We start from the raw sequence: 17,180 nt of genomic DNA on the forward strand, positions 1-17,180 counted from the left end.
TATAAGAAAACAGAGGCCAAAAAAACACCATGCCACTCTGTTGTGTGCTATTAAATGTCCATGAATCTGCATTTATACTCAGTCAGTTTATATTTAGATTTATGGTGGCTTGCTGTTTTAGTGGCATAGAAATGATTTTGAGCACTAGAAATGATAAACTTGTACCTTATTTTTCCTTGAGTGGGCTAATTTAGCACCATGTGTCTTGTTTGACAAACACAACCACATCCATTAGCTTAGGCCTAAAAGAAAGAGAAGGATCAAAGGCAAGTGGAATATATATCCAGCTTCTTATTATTCTACTCTGGTTTGGTTTCCATGGAAATTTTTGTTAATAGAACACTAACATGTTCTAACCCTTAATTTAATTTTTTAAGCGTGGTGCTTATTGACTTAATAGTATTGACTAATTTGATAACTCAGTCCCCAAAGTGTTTTTATTATTATTACTAATTATTATGATCATCAGAGTTGACTGCTCTGTCTTCTGAGTCAATTGCCAGATTTTTATTACACTATATATACTCAGAAGATTAGGTAACTTCTGAAAGTGAATATATAGACATTTTCTAATTTGACCACTGAAGGGGTATCCAGAAGGCAAAGATGCGAAGAGAGAGAAGAGAAGTCTCATTAACATGCATGGAGTCAGGGTAACTTTCTTAAGCCAGTTGCCTTTGCTAGGATTCCCATATGCAGGTGCCACAGGCAGGTGATGTTAATGAGCTGGGCGTGGGGGCCTGCGGCAACTGGCTGAGAAGCACCGTGGCTAGGCCAGATGGTCTCCTCACAGCTCAGGCTGGTTGAGCTCATGTGGAAATACGGACCCGATTTTTCCACATCTTTCCATTTTCCATTTTTCATTTGCCAAAAATTAAGGGCTTCATGCAAAAATCTCCTTAATGTTAAACGTTAATGACTTTGTTAAAAGTAGTTGTGGGACGGCTTTTGTCTCTGGGCTGGCAATTTGTGACCTCTGTCTTTGACTCGTAATTAAAATAAAATAAAATAAAATAAAATAAAATAAAATACTTTACTAAAACTTCAAATAAAAAAATCATCCACCACACTAGTGTTCTAACAAATCAGCCTTTGCCTTGTCCATGTATATTTCTATCCTTGTCTACCTGTGTATATTTCTTGTTACCATGTGTGTTACTGCGTGACAGGTAGACAATTTTGCATTTTTCTTTTTCCATTTAACACATTATCATTAGCATTTTCTTTTGAAAGGACATTATTTCGAGGCCGAGGCATTTTTGGTAGAGAAAAATATGGAAATCAGAATAGTCTAGTATTAGCCTGAGCTGTAGCGTTTTTGCGTTTTGTGTGTGTATTTTTCCTTTTTTCTTTCTGAAACCAATATGTAAGTAAGACTGGAATTGTCTTGCCCATGTCTGCCTGTTGGTGTGTTTCAGAATTGAGCATTTTGTTTTATACAGGGAATTTTGAAACCAGTGGACACTACTTTCAGTTTGAGAAAAATGGAAGTAGAGATTCTGTGGGCACCAGGCTGGTTTATTTTAGCAAATCGCCTTTGTGATTTGGGGGCAGCACACGTCTTCTCTCATCTTTTGCTTTGAACACTTCAAAAGGTCTTTGAGAGGAGGGAAAAAAGTAACAATAACACAGTTCTGTAAGATCTAACATTTGTTCAAGAGCTGGCACAATATAATTACATTCCTTAGGGGGTCCATTGGCCTATCATTAAGTTAATATATTTGCCTGTTTCTATACAATGATGGTGTTGTGTCATTAATGCTCAGCTTCAAGGGGTGCATTTGGCAGCATTAAATTCTATTACTGACTTCACAGTTGATGAACCCTTTTGAAAACTGTAGAGAAAGCTGACCTATGCTGTTACTGCTCTGGGGACAGCAGCAAATATTTCTTCTCAGAGAACATCACTCTTCATTTTTCTCCCACTTATGTGATGTTTTTGTAACTTAATGAATCACTTTGGAAGAGGTACTGTCTACTCCCACCCTGAGTAAATTCCAACTAGCTTCCATTCTTGATAGGACCATTCTGGCAAGGGTGGGCAACTAGAAGTCAATGAGCAGATTCCTTCCTGGATGCAAGTTTCATAGGAATGCAAGAAAATTGACACTGAGGAAATGATGATTTTCAGAAAAAATGAGCACAAGATTTGCTTGAGGAATAGGAATATTAGGAATATCTTAGGATATCTTGCCCTTATTTTGGACTAAGGAAAATCCCATGCAAATTTATGTCTTTGCTTCTATAAATAGATATGAATTAATTTCAAGAGAACCTTAAAACTTCAGTTTTTAAAATTCCATTTGGAGTATCTTTTTCTATAGAAGAAACCTCTTTGAAAACAATTACTATTAACTTTAACACGTCATAAAACATGACTGGGAAAAAGACTTGGTAAATCTTGAGAATATAGCTCTGTAGTCACAAATTTGCTGATGTGTATGGAATTTGGGCTCTTTGAAAAGTGGAAAATCTTTCAGAAAATAACTCAGAAATCAAATTAACACATCTGGTCCTACCTAACGGTGCACATACATTCTCTGATCCATCTGTCAGAATCTAAAACCAAAACTGAAATTTTCTTTACAGAGCCTAAACTGGCAAACATTTCTTATGTAACCTCTGTGAGTGGTTAATTTGCAAAGTGGCACATTTAATATACCTTACGGAAAAGTTTAAAGTAGGGCTTTAAAAAAGTCAAGTATAACAAAAATTACTTTTACTGATTTTTAAGAGCAGTTGAGTAAAGGTTTTAAAACCAGTGAATAGAAAGTAGAAATATGTAATCATTTTTCAATTATACTAGTGTGATTTAATTTTAACTTAAAGGGTCACAATTTGTTTTGCAGTTTCTGCTTCTGTTGGCATTGCCTGCTTCTCATTTGCAATTTACATTTGTGGCATTTTTCTTTCTCTTAATTTTGGTGGAAGCAATCATTGCTCAGTTAATCATACTGGGCAAAGAACAAGCTCTTAGATATTTAAAAATCTATTTTATTAATAAAACATTTGGAAGACTAGTTTTACTTAGATTTAAAAATCCTGCATATACTATATGCAACTGAAATCCAACACAGTATTAAGAAGGTACTATGCTATGATTAATTAGGATTGGTTAAAAATTTCAAGGATATTTTAGTGTAGAAAATGTGTTACCATAATTCAGCATATCAAAAGATCACAGAAGGGAGAGTGATCATTTAGTAGTATTTAGTTAAATGGTACTTGAGAAATTTAAACATCTATACCCATATTTTAAAACTTTTTGTAAATGGAGTACAAAAATATTTTTTCTCAAAATGTTAAGTATTAATCTCAAACCAACAGCCTATATCTTTTATACACAAGAGTGATGCATCTAGTACTTTATAGCCCTGAAAGAAGAATGACTTATATTTAGTTGAATAATACATGTCTTCCTTCCTCAGGAAATGGCAAGTTCCTTGAGGTCAGGGAGTGAGTGATATTTGATAAATGTTGGTTGAATGAATCAACTATTATCCTAATTTTTACAGATGAGGACACTGAGGCATAGACAGAATAAATAATTGTCTCAAGTTCACACAGAACATAACTACAGTGCTAGGTTTTAACTTAGACAGATTGTCAGAAATTTTCACAATCTATACCACTACCCTACATGATCTCTGACAACAGTTGATATAGGTGATATATCCCTATATCACCTATAGGGTGATAGGTGACTTAACCCAAAAGGTTATTATTAGTATTAAATAAATTAGTATCTGTAAAGCACTTAGAAAGGAGTCTGGCATATGTTTGGTGTCATTTTCAAGTTTGATGATGCTGTATCTTCATCTAAGTAATCATGTAAAAAAGTTGAACATGACAAGGCCAAGGATGGATTGTGGTCCATGTCCCTGGACACCACTCTCTGGGTTGTCCAACTCTTAATCCCTAACTTTCATAGATTCAACCAGAAAGGAATCTAAGTGGTAATCATTCACCCACCTTTATTCTTCTCATTCACATGGATGGATCACAGGGGGCTTTGCACCAGGGTCCTTCTCTTGGTTAGTCAAGATACCTTTGGCTTCTCAGGGATAAACCTAAATTGGAGGCTGTACTAGCCTGCCTAAACCCAGGCAGGTGTATTGATCTCATAAAGTTCACCTGACTACCAGGGTGTAAGTAATACCATGTCCCAAACCTGATTCAAGGAAGAAAACTTTCAAAATGATTTGAAAAATAAAGTATGTGTTAATATGTTAATATTATACAATCTATTATAATAATAATACCTATCCCATAGCATCTTTAGCAAAATAGTCAGGAGAGGTTACTGATGTTTGCCTTTGGTGAGAAGTGGCATGGGAATGATGGTAGTAAAAGAATTAATTTCTGTCTTCTTTTTCAACCATATATGGTCTTAACACCATCATTAGTTCTATTTTCCAAGTGATTAGGACATTTGAGTTCCCCCACATTTTATTTTTAACATCCTCTTATTATTATGGAAAAAACATCAGTGCATTTTGTGTAATTAGAAGATATGGACAACCAAAATTTAGAGAAAATTCATATTCCTACCACTGGAAATTATAATCTTAGTGTATATTCTTAACACCTTAGTGTATGTTCTTTCACAAAATATATATGTCCGAAACATATATATGTCCAAAACATATATATATGTTAAATGATATCATTATACAAGCTGTTGCATTTGCTTTTCTAATTGAGTGTCTCTCTTTTTCCATTTCAATACATTTTCATCTTATCTAATATCTACACTTTTTTTCAGATTTCCCCAATTGCCCCAACATAATCCTATTGTATTTAAAATCGATCCCTGTCCTCCCAGCTCTCAGCATCTATTAACCAGAACTCTTATATCCATAGATTTTCTCTAGGGAGGTAAGGTCCCTCCCAAGGGGTCCCAAATGCAGCAGCAGAAGAAATGTCTTCTGAAGCACTGAACAGGAGAACAAAGGTATAACGGGGAATGGATTAGAGGTCATTCAGACTTTCAGCTTTTTGTGCGCTCCAGATTAGAATTTGGGGCAAAGGAGCAGATGTCTGCACACCCTATGCTGTTTGATTTAAACACTAGGCTTCTATGTAGTAAATATTAAGTTTCATGTTGACAGAATCCTTCGGTAAAATTTAGATATTTGATAAACTCTGTCTTTCCCTGATCTACTGCCCAATGAACTCTCAAATAAGGAAAGTAGAATAATTTGTTTGTGGTCAAGTTGTGCGGGCTGCACCTACTTATCACTTTTCTTCTCTCAGTGATTTCAGGAGAGGAAAATGTGCTAAGAGGCAACATGGGGTTAATGCCAAACAGAAAATTTTAGGACTTTTGTTTTTATCCACAATTGAATTTCATAGGATTCTCTAGCACTAGATAAGCCTCAAAGGACTTTTGATCCTTTTTTGGTGAAACCATCATCCTCTTCTAAGGGGCTCTGATGAATCAGAGGCTAAAGGGAAGATATTAAGGTTTTGGTAAAGGTGAAAAAGTACAATAAAATAATGTAATTATTTAATAAGCCTTGGAGGAAATTTAATAAGCCTATTAACATTTTGTACATACAGAATTTTTTAAATTACCGTTATGTAAGAAAAAGTTGATAGAATGCCACCAGTTAGTTGCACTTCAGGGAGACCAATATCACTGATTCAAGGCTGGTTAGAATTCAGTCTCTTTGGAAATTAAAATAAAAGGCACACCTTATGATTTTCTTTTTATGTAGCACGTGAATGGATGAAACATTTGTGATATCTTACTGTTTTGTCTTGAGGAGAATGTACTATAAAAGCATACACATTATGGTCCCAGTAACACAGCAAGCAACGGGTTGCTGAGCTTTCTCGTAGAAAAACTGCTTGCTTGACAGTAGAGCCTCCATGAAAGATGTGGAAAGACATGTCTTAGCTCTGTGATGAGAAGTCTTAAGTTTCTTCTTGAAACCAGCTCAGATGGGCTTCCTGCATGGCTTTGGTGTGGCCTGTAGCAGAGCTCAGTGTTCGGTAGCCAACAGAGGAAAGATTCTCACACAGTAAACTAAGAAAAATACTTTTTAAAGGACCCAATATAAGTATGTGTCTCACTGTCTCAGTCTTCTTTCTGATATCAGAAGATCTTTATCATCATCATTGCCAATCCCACATAAGGAAATAGTTGGAGTTGGAAAGTAAAACGTGAACACATTATTTAAATGCCATCCTTAATTAATTGACATCACGTTAAGGACAGTGACAGATTGAGTGATATTCCAGGTTTTTAAACGTTCTTATTATTCAGTGCATTACCTTTGGAAATGGCACTTAGAAAAATAAGTGTTTGGGGGTGACACTGACTGGAGGCTTTCTATTTGGCATTATGCTCACACTGGCCCAAACTGTTTTCTTTATCTGATTAGTGACTAGTGATTTGTTTGACAGAGATGACACGTGGAACAGGAGTTCAGAGACTCTGGGATTCAGGGGAGTTCGGTATTCTGCCCTCGAGCTGTCGCTCCACCTTAGAAAAGGAAGAATGTGTGGGAGAAGTTGAGGTCCAGTGCAGTGGCTTCAGGGACTAAATAAAGTTTGCTGAGTTCATTTGGCAGAGAAGATAGCTGGCCTTCTTTGTATTCTCAGCACAGCTCTCAGCTTGGGAAACATCAACGGTATTAGGCCAGACATGCCCTGTTTTATTCTTTCCTTTTCTGGTAAAGAAAGTAAAAACTATTTCTTTGGGAATCAACTTGCCCTCACTCCTCACACCCATTGACAGAAAAGGCAAGAACAGATCTACTCATTCACTAAATAGTTAAGAATTTATTGTGTGAAAGATACACAGTAAATGTTAGACCTGCAAGGGAGATAAAGAGAAGGAATTTTCTCACTTGTAAGGAGGCTGTTTCCAGTAAATTGACAGGTTTAATTTGAAGCCATCTAAGAATATATTCTTATGTTCTTTGTAATTACAGCTCTCAAATATTTGTACTCATAGAGATGAGCAGTGATGTCATAAACCATTATTCCTAAATCATCTATAATTAATTTGTAGTATATTCATTTGGGACAAGTGATTTTGCTTCATTACTACCCTACATAGAGTCTTGACACATACTAGGTACTTGGTAAATATTTACTGACTTGTGTGTATGTGTGTGTGTCTATGTGCACATACTTATGCACAGGCTCAGCTTGCAAAATATTGTGTGGGATGGGTGCAGGACAAGAAGAGTGATGAAGACAGAAGTAACAGCAGGATAGCTCAAGGTCGCTGGACAAGTTGTTTGAAGGTGGACTTTGCTGAAGGAGAACTACTGGCAGTGGTTATAGGATTGAGGTATAAGGTGGGGACTTTGTCACAGAAGCAAGGCAGAAATCCAGCCACTGGAGTCAGGGCAAAAAGTCAGAGTGGGGACTATCAGTGTGTTTGGCTTGATGCTGATACCTTTGGGCTTGGTAACAGTGCTCATTATTTCCTGTAAGTCATCCTCAGATGTGGTCTTCAATCCAGGTTTTGGTCTGTAGATTATCAAAGAGAACTGCAAAATAAGAAGCCCAAGTGTTTCTCTATTTCTGTCCCAGAGAGACAAGTTATTTCTGAATGAGGTTATGAGGTTATTGAGGACAAATATATTTAGAGAGCATGGCATTTGAGCTGAGCCTTACAGAATGCATATGCTTTGGACAAGTCGAGTTGGGAGAAAGGGCATTCCAGATGGTGGAAATGCGTACACAAAGGAAAAGGGCTGGGGAGTATGGGAAGTAGAATGCATGTTAAAGAGCTGAGTCTGGAAAAAAAAGGATGACCTTTGTGATAGTTGCAGTCCCTGCCTCCCGTTCCTGGTGGCTGTTTATTGAATTCACTTGGGAAGTTGTTACAAACACAGGTACCTGAACCGCAGGTCTAGGTGAGGCCTGGGACACTGTAATTTTATAAAGCCTTCAACTCTGAGGATTGGTGGGGAAGTATTGGTCTGATATAAAGCCTTGAAGGCCTAAACAAGGGTTGTGGAGTGGAAAAGGAAACAAAAGACAGATGAGACGCGAAGGGTGAAATGGCTCTGGTGTGCATATGAGTATCTCCAAAAGGCATGTGAAAAAGTGGACTTGGAGCTCAATGGTGATGAGGACTTTGTGGTTATTTTTTGCAGAAGGTCAATAGACATGGATGGGATGACCTAGGGTTAGGGTACAGAGGTGAGGGAAGGAGTACCCCTGATTGGGGAATGCTTGGCTTTGTAGGGATGCCAAAATTGGCCATGGGATTTGATGATTTGGAGGTTGTCATCATCATCACCATCACCACCATCCCATCACCATCAGCATCATTTTTGTTTTTATTATTGCTTATCATGTTTTGTTTCCATAGGTTGAGTTTCTGGAAGTAAAACAAGTCCAGAATAATTCTGTGTTAATTGTTATTGCTACACACTGGCATGCTGCTATTCAAAAGAATTCAACTGATTTTAAATGCCACCAGAAGTGTATGCAAGTTGAGTGTTAGCATGACAAATGACAGAATTCTTAACTACTGGCTTCCAAATATTTATCAGTCATTAGTTTCTTACAACCAAAGAAAAGGCCAAAGCAAAGACACTCTTTAGGGAAGAATTTCAAGGCTTTCTACTCAGGGGTTTAATAAAGATGGGAAGAAGAATGGAAACCAGCAACTTGCTGTTGGTAAAAGCTGAACAGGGAGAAGTTACACACTCATCAGAGAGCAAGGTATATGCAATACAGACTTCATGTGTTTCACTCCTAAATTATACTTTGAACAAATGGCCAGCGATGATTGTCGTTTTGTTTTGTTTTTGAACTTTTACTTCTATCTAATAAACCGAAACTGAGCAAATAAAATTGGACCAATGGAGGGAGAATTTTATAAGAAGTTACTGATGAATTGGTAGAAAGTTTAAAATACAAAGTTCTGTTAGTCTCTGAATAGGTCACTGCTAATTTGAAGAATTTTGACATTTTGTCTATTTTTTTTTAAATGTATTGAAAAACACCTTGTCTCCCAAATTGTGAACTAAATGTTACATGGTAGGCTTTTTGAGATGAGATGCCAGAGGCTACATGGTCTGGCACGTATAGGGTCGAGAAGTCAATGGTTACTTTCCATGAGGTACGAAGCTTCTGTACGTAGTAGTTTGAAACAAAGTTGGGAAAGGTCTCAAACTGCCAATCTAACTGTGGGACCATAAAACCATGACAGTGTCCCTTACTCCAGAGTAGGCAGAGAATTATTGGGTTATTCTGAATCTGTGCAAACATCAGGTTCTCCATGAAAGATCAGAAATCTTCTCTTAGATCCTCAGAGAGTTAATCTAAGAAATAACCTAAACCTAATGAATGCAGACAAATGCAGCTCTTAAAAATGAACAAACAAATAATGCCAGGATGGTTTTCCATATAGGAACAAAAGACAAAATCTAACAGACATAGTTAAAGAAAGATTTCATCAATCAGAAAGGGTTTACTTGGGCATCCCATAACTGGGGGAAAAGGGAGACTCTGAGAGCACTGAGTGGGAGTATGTCTTGTTTTGTGGAAAGAGGCAGACATGATGTGGGGCAGGGGGTGGGGGTGTGGGTAGGGCAGGGAAAAGCTGTAGTAGTAAAACATTCAGCTTCACTTTCTCTAATCCCAAACACACTACTGGTCATCTGGCTTCTCGGGATGCTGGCCTTCAAGGAGAGAAGACTTGATCCAGTGTGTGTAATTGCTCTGCCTGGCAGTTATTGTCTCATGATAAATTGGTAAATTGACACCTAAAATATAACAGGCTCTTATTAGACCTAGTAAACCGTGTCAACTGCTTAAACCCAATAAACTAGGCACTGATGAAAATGAGTCTGCTACATCCAAATCCTAACCCCGTCCTTCCAAAACCAGGTCAGATAGAATCTTTGATCTTTTTAGAGGGAGAGTGTTCCTCTTCTGTGGCTTCCAAAGGATAATGAGTAGAGTCCAATGCCTGGTAGGCTGGCACAGAGTAAACACTCACTGAAAGGAAATGATAGCTGTCATTATTATTCATCTTTCTTGTGGCATTTATTTATTTTTTCAGCTAACATTTATTGAAACTTTAAACTGTGCCAGGCCTGGGCAAGTAATGACAACTACTTTCTTTTTTGTGTCTATGTTATCATTATATCATTAAGTACAAACATTCATACGTCTCATTCCTTCACTAAAATGTAAGATTCTTAAGTGCCAGTCCCATGCGTGTCCCACACCATATCTGTGGCTTATATGGCATGTTTTACTTTCTGCCTATTTCTACCAAACTATTTATACATGTTTTATCTCTCTATAAGAGTTGTAGTTTTCTTGAGAATTCTTTTCATCCTCTTTCATAGTATTTTATACGTTAGGCCTTTAATAGATATTTATTGAATAAGAAAATGAATGCTCTTGGCAAAAATATCCTCTCCCTGCATGCATTGATTGGTCCATCCCAAAAATGACTGACTAGAACCAGTTACTCTACTAAGCAGGGTGATTTCTATATAACAATATTTTGGGGTAGTTCATGAGGTTCACAAATGTTTGTTTACTTACAATTTCACTACTTCCTCATTTAAAAAAATAAGCTACCTGGCAAGATTTCACACTACCCAAGAAGCTGTGGGGAAACCATCATTTTATTTTCAGTGATACACTAACTTGATATGAAGATGATCGGGAAGTAAGGTCTGTGTCAATTGGTTATAAAAACGGTACCAATTGGAGAAGAGAGAACTGAAAGGCAGTTTAATAATCATCCAATGATTTAAAAGATTAGGCAGAAACAAAACAGAACAAAAAACCTTTAAATGGTCTCTAGGCTAGCATCTTCATTTTGCTGAGGACAGAGAGCTCCGTCAGGATGCACAGTACAGTCACATCCCAAACACAAATCTCTCACCCAGAGAACCAGGCGTGGCCCTCTCCAAGGTCCTGCCATCTATGGAGAAGTTCTGCAAGCTTGCACAGAAGGAATTCAGCCCACGTTTCATACACATGTCTAGGCTATTCGTGGAGACAGAGACAACCTTTGCCCATTTAATGTATTGGCTTTAAGTTCTTTTTCAAAGAGAGAGTGCATTCTGTCCAAGTCTGACCACCCCACAGATAATAATGGGAAAATGAGAAGAAAATAAAAGAGGCACACCTGGTAGCATCCTTGGCTTGACTCCCTATCCCACTGCTCATTACTGACGATGACTATCGTTTCTTTTACTAAATAATGTATGTGTGACTGTGGGGCAGGACCGCTGTGGGTTTGTTACATAGACCAGCCCTTGTTGTTCTGCCTGAGTAAAGGCAAACTCCAGACTGCTGACCTGTAGACTTTTTTGAGTGGTTCTGATGGAATCATCATTTTTACCTCTTAAGGATACAGTGAGTACAGATGAGCTGTCAGATAAGTAACAGCACAGCCAGACCACCTGGGAGCCGCTGCATTCTTCACCTGCCTGGGACAAGTGAAAAGATCAAAAAAGGTCGTCCTGTAAGGAACCTCAAGGCAAATTGAGGGCCAAGTAGCTGACCCCACCCCTTATAGGGGAATGCTTCTCACAGTCAGCCAGAGCCAGAGGCTGCTGTTCTGTCTATAGCCAAAGAAATGCCCTTAAAGATAAGCGGTTTGATTTCCAGGGATACATGATTAGCAAATATGAATTACTGTAACAGATTCTGTTACTTCCACCATTTGAAACAGGTGAAGGAATCAGTGTCCAGAACCTGAAAAGGCTGCATATCTCGAGCAGAGAAAGAGTCCAGACCAGGGGTTCTCACCCCTGGCTGCACATTAGAATCACCTGGAGAGTTTTCAGAAATACAGATGCTTGGATCTCACCCTGCACATTCTGATTTAATTGGTCTGAAAGTGGCCTGGGCCTTAGGCCAGGTTTGAGTTAATCACAGGTTTAGAGGCTGACATATTTGAGGATCTACGATGCTTTCTGTCTGCTGACGAATGAAAGCAGTAGTCTAGCCCCGTCATTCTCTAAAGGTGGTTCCAGGGTCAGCTATAAGCATTACCTGGGAATTTGTTAGAGTACAACTTCTCAGGCCCCACCCCAGACCTACTGAATCAGAATTTCTGGGGTTGGAGATCAGCATTCTGTAGTTTTATAAGCCCTCCATATCATTCTGATCCTTGTCAGAGTTTGAAAACCCACTGATCTAAGTCAAGACTTTGCTACTCAAAGTGTGGTCTTACAGACTGGTAACATCTATGTCCCCTGGAGCCTGTTAGAAATGTCACAGACCTACTAAATCAGAATCTGCATTTCAACAGTATTCTCAGGTATGTGTATGCGCACTGAAAGTTGAGAAGCACTGGTCTAAGAAACAGTGGCTGATTAGTATTCTCACTGGATTTTAGTTGTGATGTTTCAGAACGTCCAGGTAAGAGGACAAGAGCACAGCCAGAGCTGGTAAGGAAAGCTGTGACTCTGCATCTGTTACCTTTGCAGGAGGAGCCTATAGATAGGATATTGACTCAAAGAAATATCCGTAGTAGATATAGTGAATGTGGTAGTAATAAGAATAACTACTGTTTACCAAATAGTTACTTTGAGCTTTATAGGTATAATTGCATGTAATCCCTGTAGAAAACCAGAGGGAGATCATCCATCCACTTATTCATGCATTCAACTAATATTGTATTATGTAAGTATGTATGCCAGGCACTTTTCTAGGCATATCTCTATAATCTAGGGATATAGCCCACCCACCCAGCCACCCCCACCTATTATAAGGCTCACATCTAGATGAAATAGCCAACAGTAATAAATACACTGATGCATAATAAAGCCATGGATGTTATGAAGAAAGGAAAATGGTGTAAGGGACAGGGATGAAGACTGACAAGGAAGTGCTACAAGGTAGTGAGAGAAGGAAATCCTCTATGAGCAGGTGGCATTTGAGGGAAGACATACAGCTCTTAAGGGGAAGAATATCAAAGAGGACACAGTGAGTGGGAGACAGTGGTTAAACATGTTTGGAAGATTCCCGTAGGCCAGGTCAGCTTAAAACTAAATTGTCTCATAGGCCATGGTAAGTCTTTAGAGACCAGGAAACTGAGCAGGGTTTCTCAAACTTTAAGGGGCCTGCAAATGGCTTGGGACCTTATTAAACGGTAGTGTGCAGTCAGTGAGTCTGGGGTGAGACGTGAGTCTGCATTTCCAACAAGCTCCCAGAGATGCTGCCGATCCTGGCCTGTGGGCCACACTTAGATTAAGCAAAAGGTAATGGGGTTTGAGAAAGGTTCTTGTGTGCACTCAGTTTATAGAAGAACTATCTATCCCCTTTTATTTTTTTTATATATTTTTTAAAATGTTTATTTATTTTGGGAGAGAGAAAGAGAAGCATGAGCAGGGGAAGGGCAGAGAGAAAGGGAGAGAGAGGATCCCAAGTAGGTTCTGCACACAGTCAGTTCAGAGCCTGACGTCCAGCTGGATCTCAGGAACCCTGAGTTCATGACCTGAGCGGAAATGTGAAAAAGAGTCAGATTCCTAACTGACTGAGCCACCCACGTTCCCCATCCCTTTTCATTTTGAAAGAGAAATAATAAGAAAAACTGAATGCCTTGGTAACTGTTGATAATTTGTGCTGTCTCTTGTGAAATATTTAAAAGATATGATATCGCCGGTATCATAGAGACAAGTGTTATTGCTGGTGATCATCTCAGTGGAACACCAAAATACTCGTGAGCCTCTAAATCCAATGCATTATACTTGCAGTAACTGACTTGAGGAAGCCAGCAGTTCAGCAGGCCTGGAAGTCATCCTCCATCTGGTCTGACCTCCCCAGACGCTCCTGCTCTGGCCCCCCTGCAGCCTTGCCTTTGGTCTCTTCTCCACAAGGGAGATGCTCTGTGTTCCCAGGTTGTAGATGGGCTCCAGGGTTTCAGAGAAACATGAACCAGTTTCCATGATCAAATCAGTCAAGCTTGAGTAAAAAAGCAGAACCAACTAAAAAGGGGTGGGGATGTGGGTAGAGTGTCAGTATTTAGCTCAAGGCTTCCTTTCATGAAAACAAGCATAACTTCCAGTATCAAACAGATGTTCAAAGGAAAGGACTGCTCCTCACTTTCTCTGGTCACTTGATATTCATGGGGTCTCCCTTGAACCTGGGGCCGGAGCGGGGTGGAGAAGCGGGGAGATGTTCTGTGTACGTGCTGTAGATGCCATTGCCTTGATGAATGACATGGTTTGGTTTGGTTTGTTTCCCTCCCCTTTTGTTAATTCTCTGTGTTCTTTTTCCTTTGTGCTGCACGATTAGGACCCTGCAGTGGGACACAGACCCCTCAGTGCTCCAGCTGCAGTCAGACTCAGAACTTGGGTATATGTCTGCTCTTTTGTTACTCCTTTTATGATTTCTTTGCTATAGTTGTGTTGAAATGCTGGAGCTGTTGTTTGCTCATGTTTTTTTTCCCCCTTTTGTTGAACTTCCAGTTGGAGAAGTTTATTTCCTTCTGTTAGTTTTCCTTATAAAGTTAAGCTCTGAAGAAAGTCCCTCTTTGTGGAAAACACCACAAAAAGGTGGCTTTTGATTTCTCCTTAATTCCTATCACTGCAAAACAACTCTCTTCTAAAACAAAAATATAAACATACACCCACCCCTCTGCTTCAAGGTGGGGCGCAAGTATTCTGTGGGAGGAGATACATTTGAGTATGCCCTTACCATCCTTTGCTTCTACTAACAAATTGCCTTAGGGTTAATTTTTGTCTCAAATTGATATGAAAATGTCCTGTCTTGTGTGTTTCCTTTCCTTTTCACTTTTTTGGGGACTCACAGGAAGCATTTATTTTGAATTAAGTTTGAACATATAAAGATTCCTGTTAAAGAAAAAGCAAATTTGTTCAATTTCTCAATATTAAGAAATCTCAAATATTGATGGATAATATCTCCTACATTGGAAAGATCTTTTTTTTTTTTCCAGATGGAACTGTACTGTCACAGGTTAAAAGATAGCTTCAGAATAGAAAACTCATCCCCAAAGAATAAAACACACAAGCATATCCTAGAAACTGAATTTATTTCTCCTGTGGGACTGAAGTTAGCCATAGTGATGCATGAGGTATTTCCAGAGGGGTGCTTATACCAGCTCTTGCTCAAGCTCAGGACAGCCAGCCTGTGTGTTTCTCTTCCCAACTTTGCATTCAGTGAAATCAGCCATGGTGGAAGGATTTACACTATAAAAATTGGCAAATGCTACAAACCAGGGCTTGCTCCCTTTCCCTCAAGCCAGTTAACAAACATTTACCAAATATGCCACTCGGTCCCTCCATATGTGAATAGCACACTTTATTACAGTATTTTATAAAATTATCATTTTTTTCTAAATTTAACCCCATAAATCTCAAAGCGGCCATTTATTTACTTGTTTGTTTATTTATTATTTATTTTGAATTCCTGAGATTCCTGGGCATGTATCTGTGGGTTTCTATCAATGTCAGTGCCTGCTGTAGGTGTCCCGGGAGGTTGAAGGGCTGGCTGGGTGTTAGATTAAATGCCATCTGCCCGTGTCCCTTTGTATGCAAGAATTCTCAGAAAACCCACAAGCCTGCTAAACCAAAGAAATATCCCAACACTTCAGGTAACTAACCGAAAACACTTTTTCAACATTACTAAATTCTTGGCTATTTAGTTTTGTAGTGTATTGTATGTCATATTTCAAGTTTTATTATTTGAATGACCAAGAAATGTGGCTTAAATCAAGCACAGAAACATGAAGATATAGCATGTTACAATTCAGGGGAATTTCAGAGTGCAATCCTTCAATATTTCATTGTGTTTAAAAAAAAAATAGAGGATGGAACTGGCACAGACTCTACCCGATGCGCTTAAATTAACAGATTTTTAGACAGATTGTGGCATTGCTAAATTACACTTGCTGATGTGGAACAGTTGGGAATTTTCCCATTTATATGTGTTTTCTAAGCTAAAACTCAGTTGACTATGCAGATTAAAACTTGTGACTTACTCTGGGGAGGTGGCGTATCTGTGGCTCCCACCTTGCCTGTCACATTTTACTTCAGAGCAGGCCCAGTGAGTCAGAGAAAGATGAGAAATGAGATTTTCTGTTCGCTGAGTGGTTGGTCGTAGAGAGTTTGTAAGGAGCATTCAGACTATTTGAGAGAAGAGATGATTTTAGCCAAGTTACAATTTCAAATACTGATTAGTGAAAATTTCCCTTTTCTGACAGTCGGTGTAGGGCAGTCTTTCTCTCATACACAGTTTTATGGAATATACTTCTGGCAACAAGATTTTTCTGGAGATTTTATTTCCTCTTCTTGATGCTTGGCATGGGGTTGACCATAGCCCAAGGCTTGCCCTGTCCCTTTGTTTTTTTTAATCGAAGGATAGTTGACATTCACTTGATTTTTTTTAAACAGCTTTATTGAAGTATAATTGACAAAAAAAAAAAAGAAACCCTGCACACATTTATTCAGATTGGTAAGTTTTATCAGGTGTACACATTTTATGAAACCATCACCACAACAAAGATGATAAACAGATTCATCATCCCAAAAAGTTTCCTCACAGCCCTTTTAACCCTCATCCTGCTTCCTCCCAACCTTCAAAACAAACAACTGGTTTTCTTTCTGTCACTATACGTTCGTTTATATTTCCTAGAATATCATATGAATGAAACCATGCGATAGGCACTCTTTTGACTGACTTCTTTCATGCAGAATAACTATTTTGACATTGATTCACGTGGGATGTGTATCACTAGTTCATTCGTTGCTATTGCTGAGTAGTCCTCGTCTGGATATGCCAGTTTGTTTATCCAGTCACTTTGATGTACATTTGAGTTGTTTCCAGGGGTTTTTTTGCCCATTACAAATAAAACTGATGAGCATTCATGTACAGATCATTTTATAGACATATATTTTCATTTCTTTTGGATAAATGTCACCAGATTGAATGGCTGGATCATATAGTGCATGTACATTTAACTTAAGAGACTGTCAAGGTATTTTCAAAGCGGTTTTATCAGGATACATTCTCACCAGCAGTGCATGAAGCCCTCAATCCCTCCCGATTCTTGACAACACTTGACTTGGATTTTTAAAAATATTAATTTTTTTAAACACTATTAGAGGAGTGCAGTGGTATCTCACTGTGGTTTTAATTTGCATTTCCCTAGTGACAATAGTGTTGAATATCTCTTTATGTGTTTATTTGCCACATGAATATCTTCTTTGATG

At 38.5% G+C, this 17,180-nt stretch overlaps 1 protein-coding gene across 4 annotated transcripts in view; it reads left to right on the top strand.

Moving 5' to 3' along the window:
• DYNC1I1 (dynein cytoplasmic 1 intermediate chain 1) overlaps positions 1-17,180 on the top strand; it is a 319,773-nt gene that overhangs the window by 42,204 nt on the left and 260,389 nt on the right. For 2 of the 4 annotated variants that reach the window (XM_043588924.1, XM_043588926.1), the window contains exon 5: positions 14,245-14,304. The exons of the other annotated variants lie outside the window; for them this stretch is intronic. In XM_043588924.1, coding sequence (XP_043444859.1) covers positions 14,245-14,304 — 60 coding nt within the window. The remainder of the gene's footprint in view (positions 1-14,244; positions 14,305-17,180) is intronic. 4 annotated transcript variants of the gene reach the window in all.

Source organism: Prionailurus bengalensis, chromosome A2, assembly GCF_016509475.1.
Source record: "Prionailurus bengalensis isolate Pbe53 chromosome A2, Fcat_Pben_1.1_paternal_pri, whole genome shotgun sequence".
NCBI classification, from domain to species: domain Eukaryota; kingdom Metazoa; phylum Chordata; class Mammalia; order Carnivora; family Felidae; genus Prionailurus; species Prionailurus bengalensis.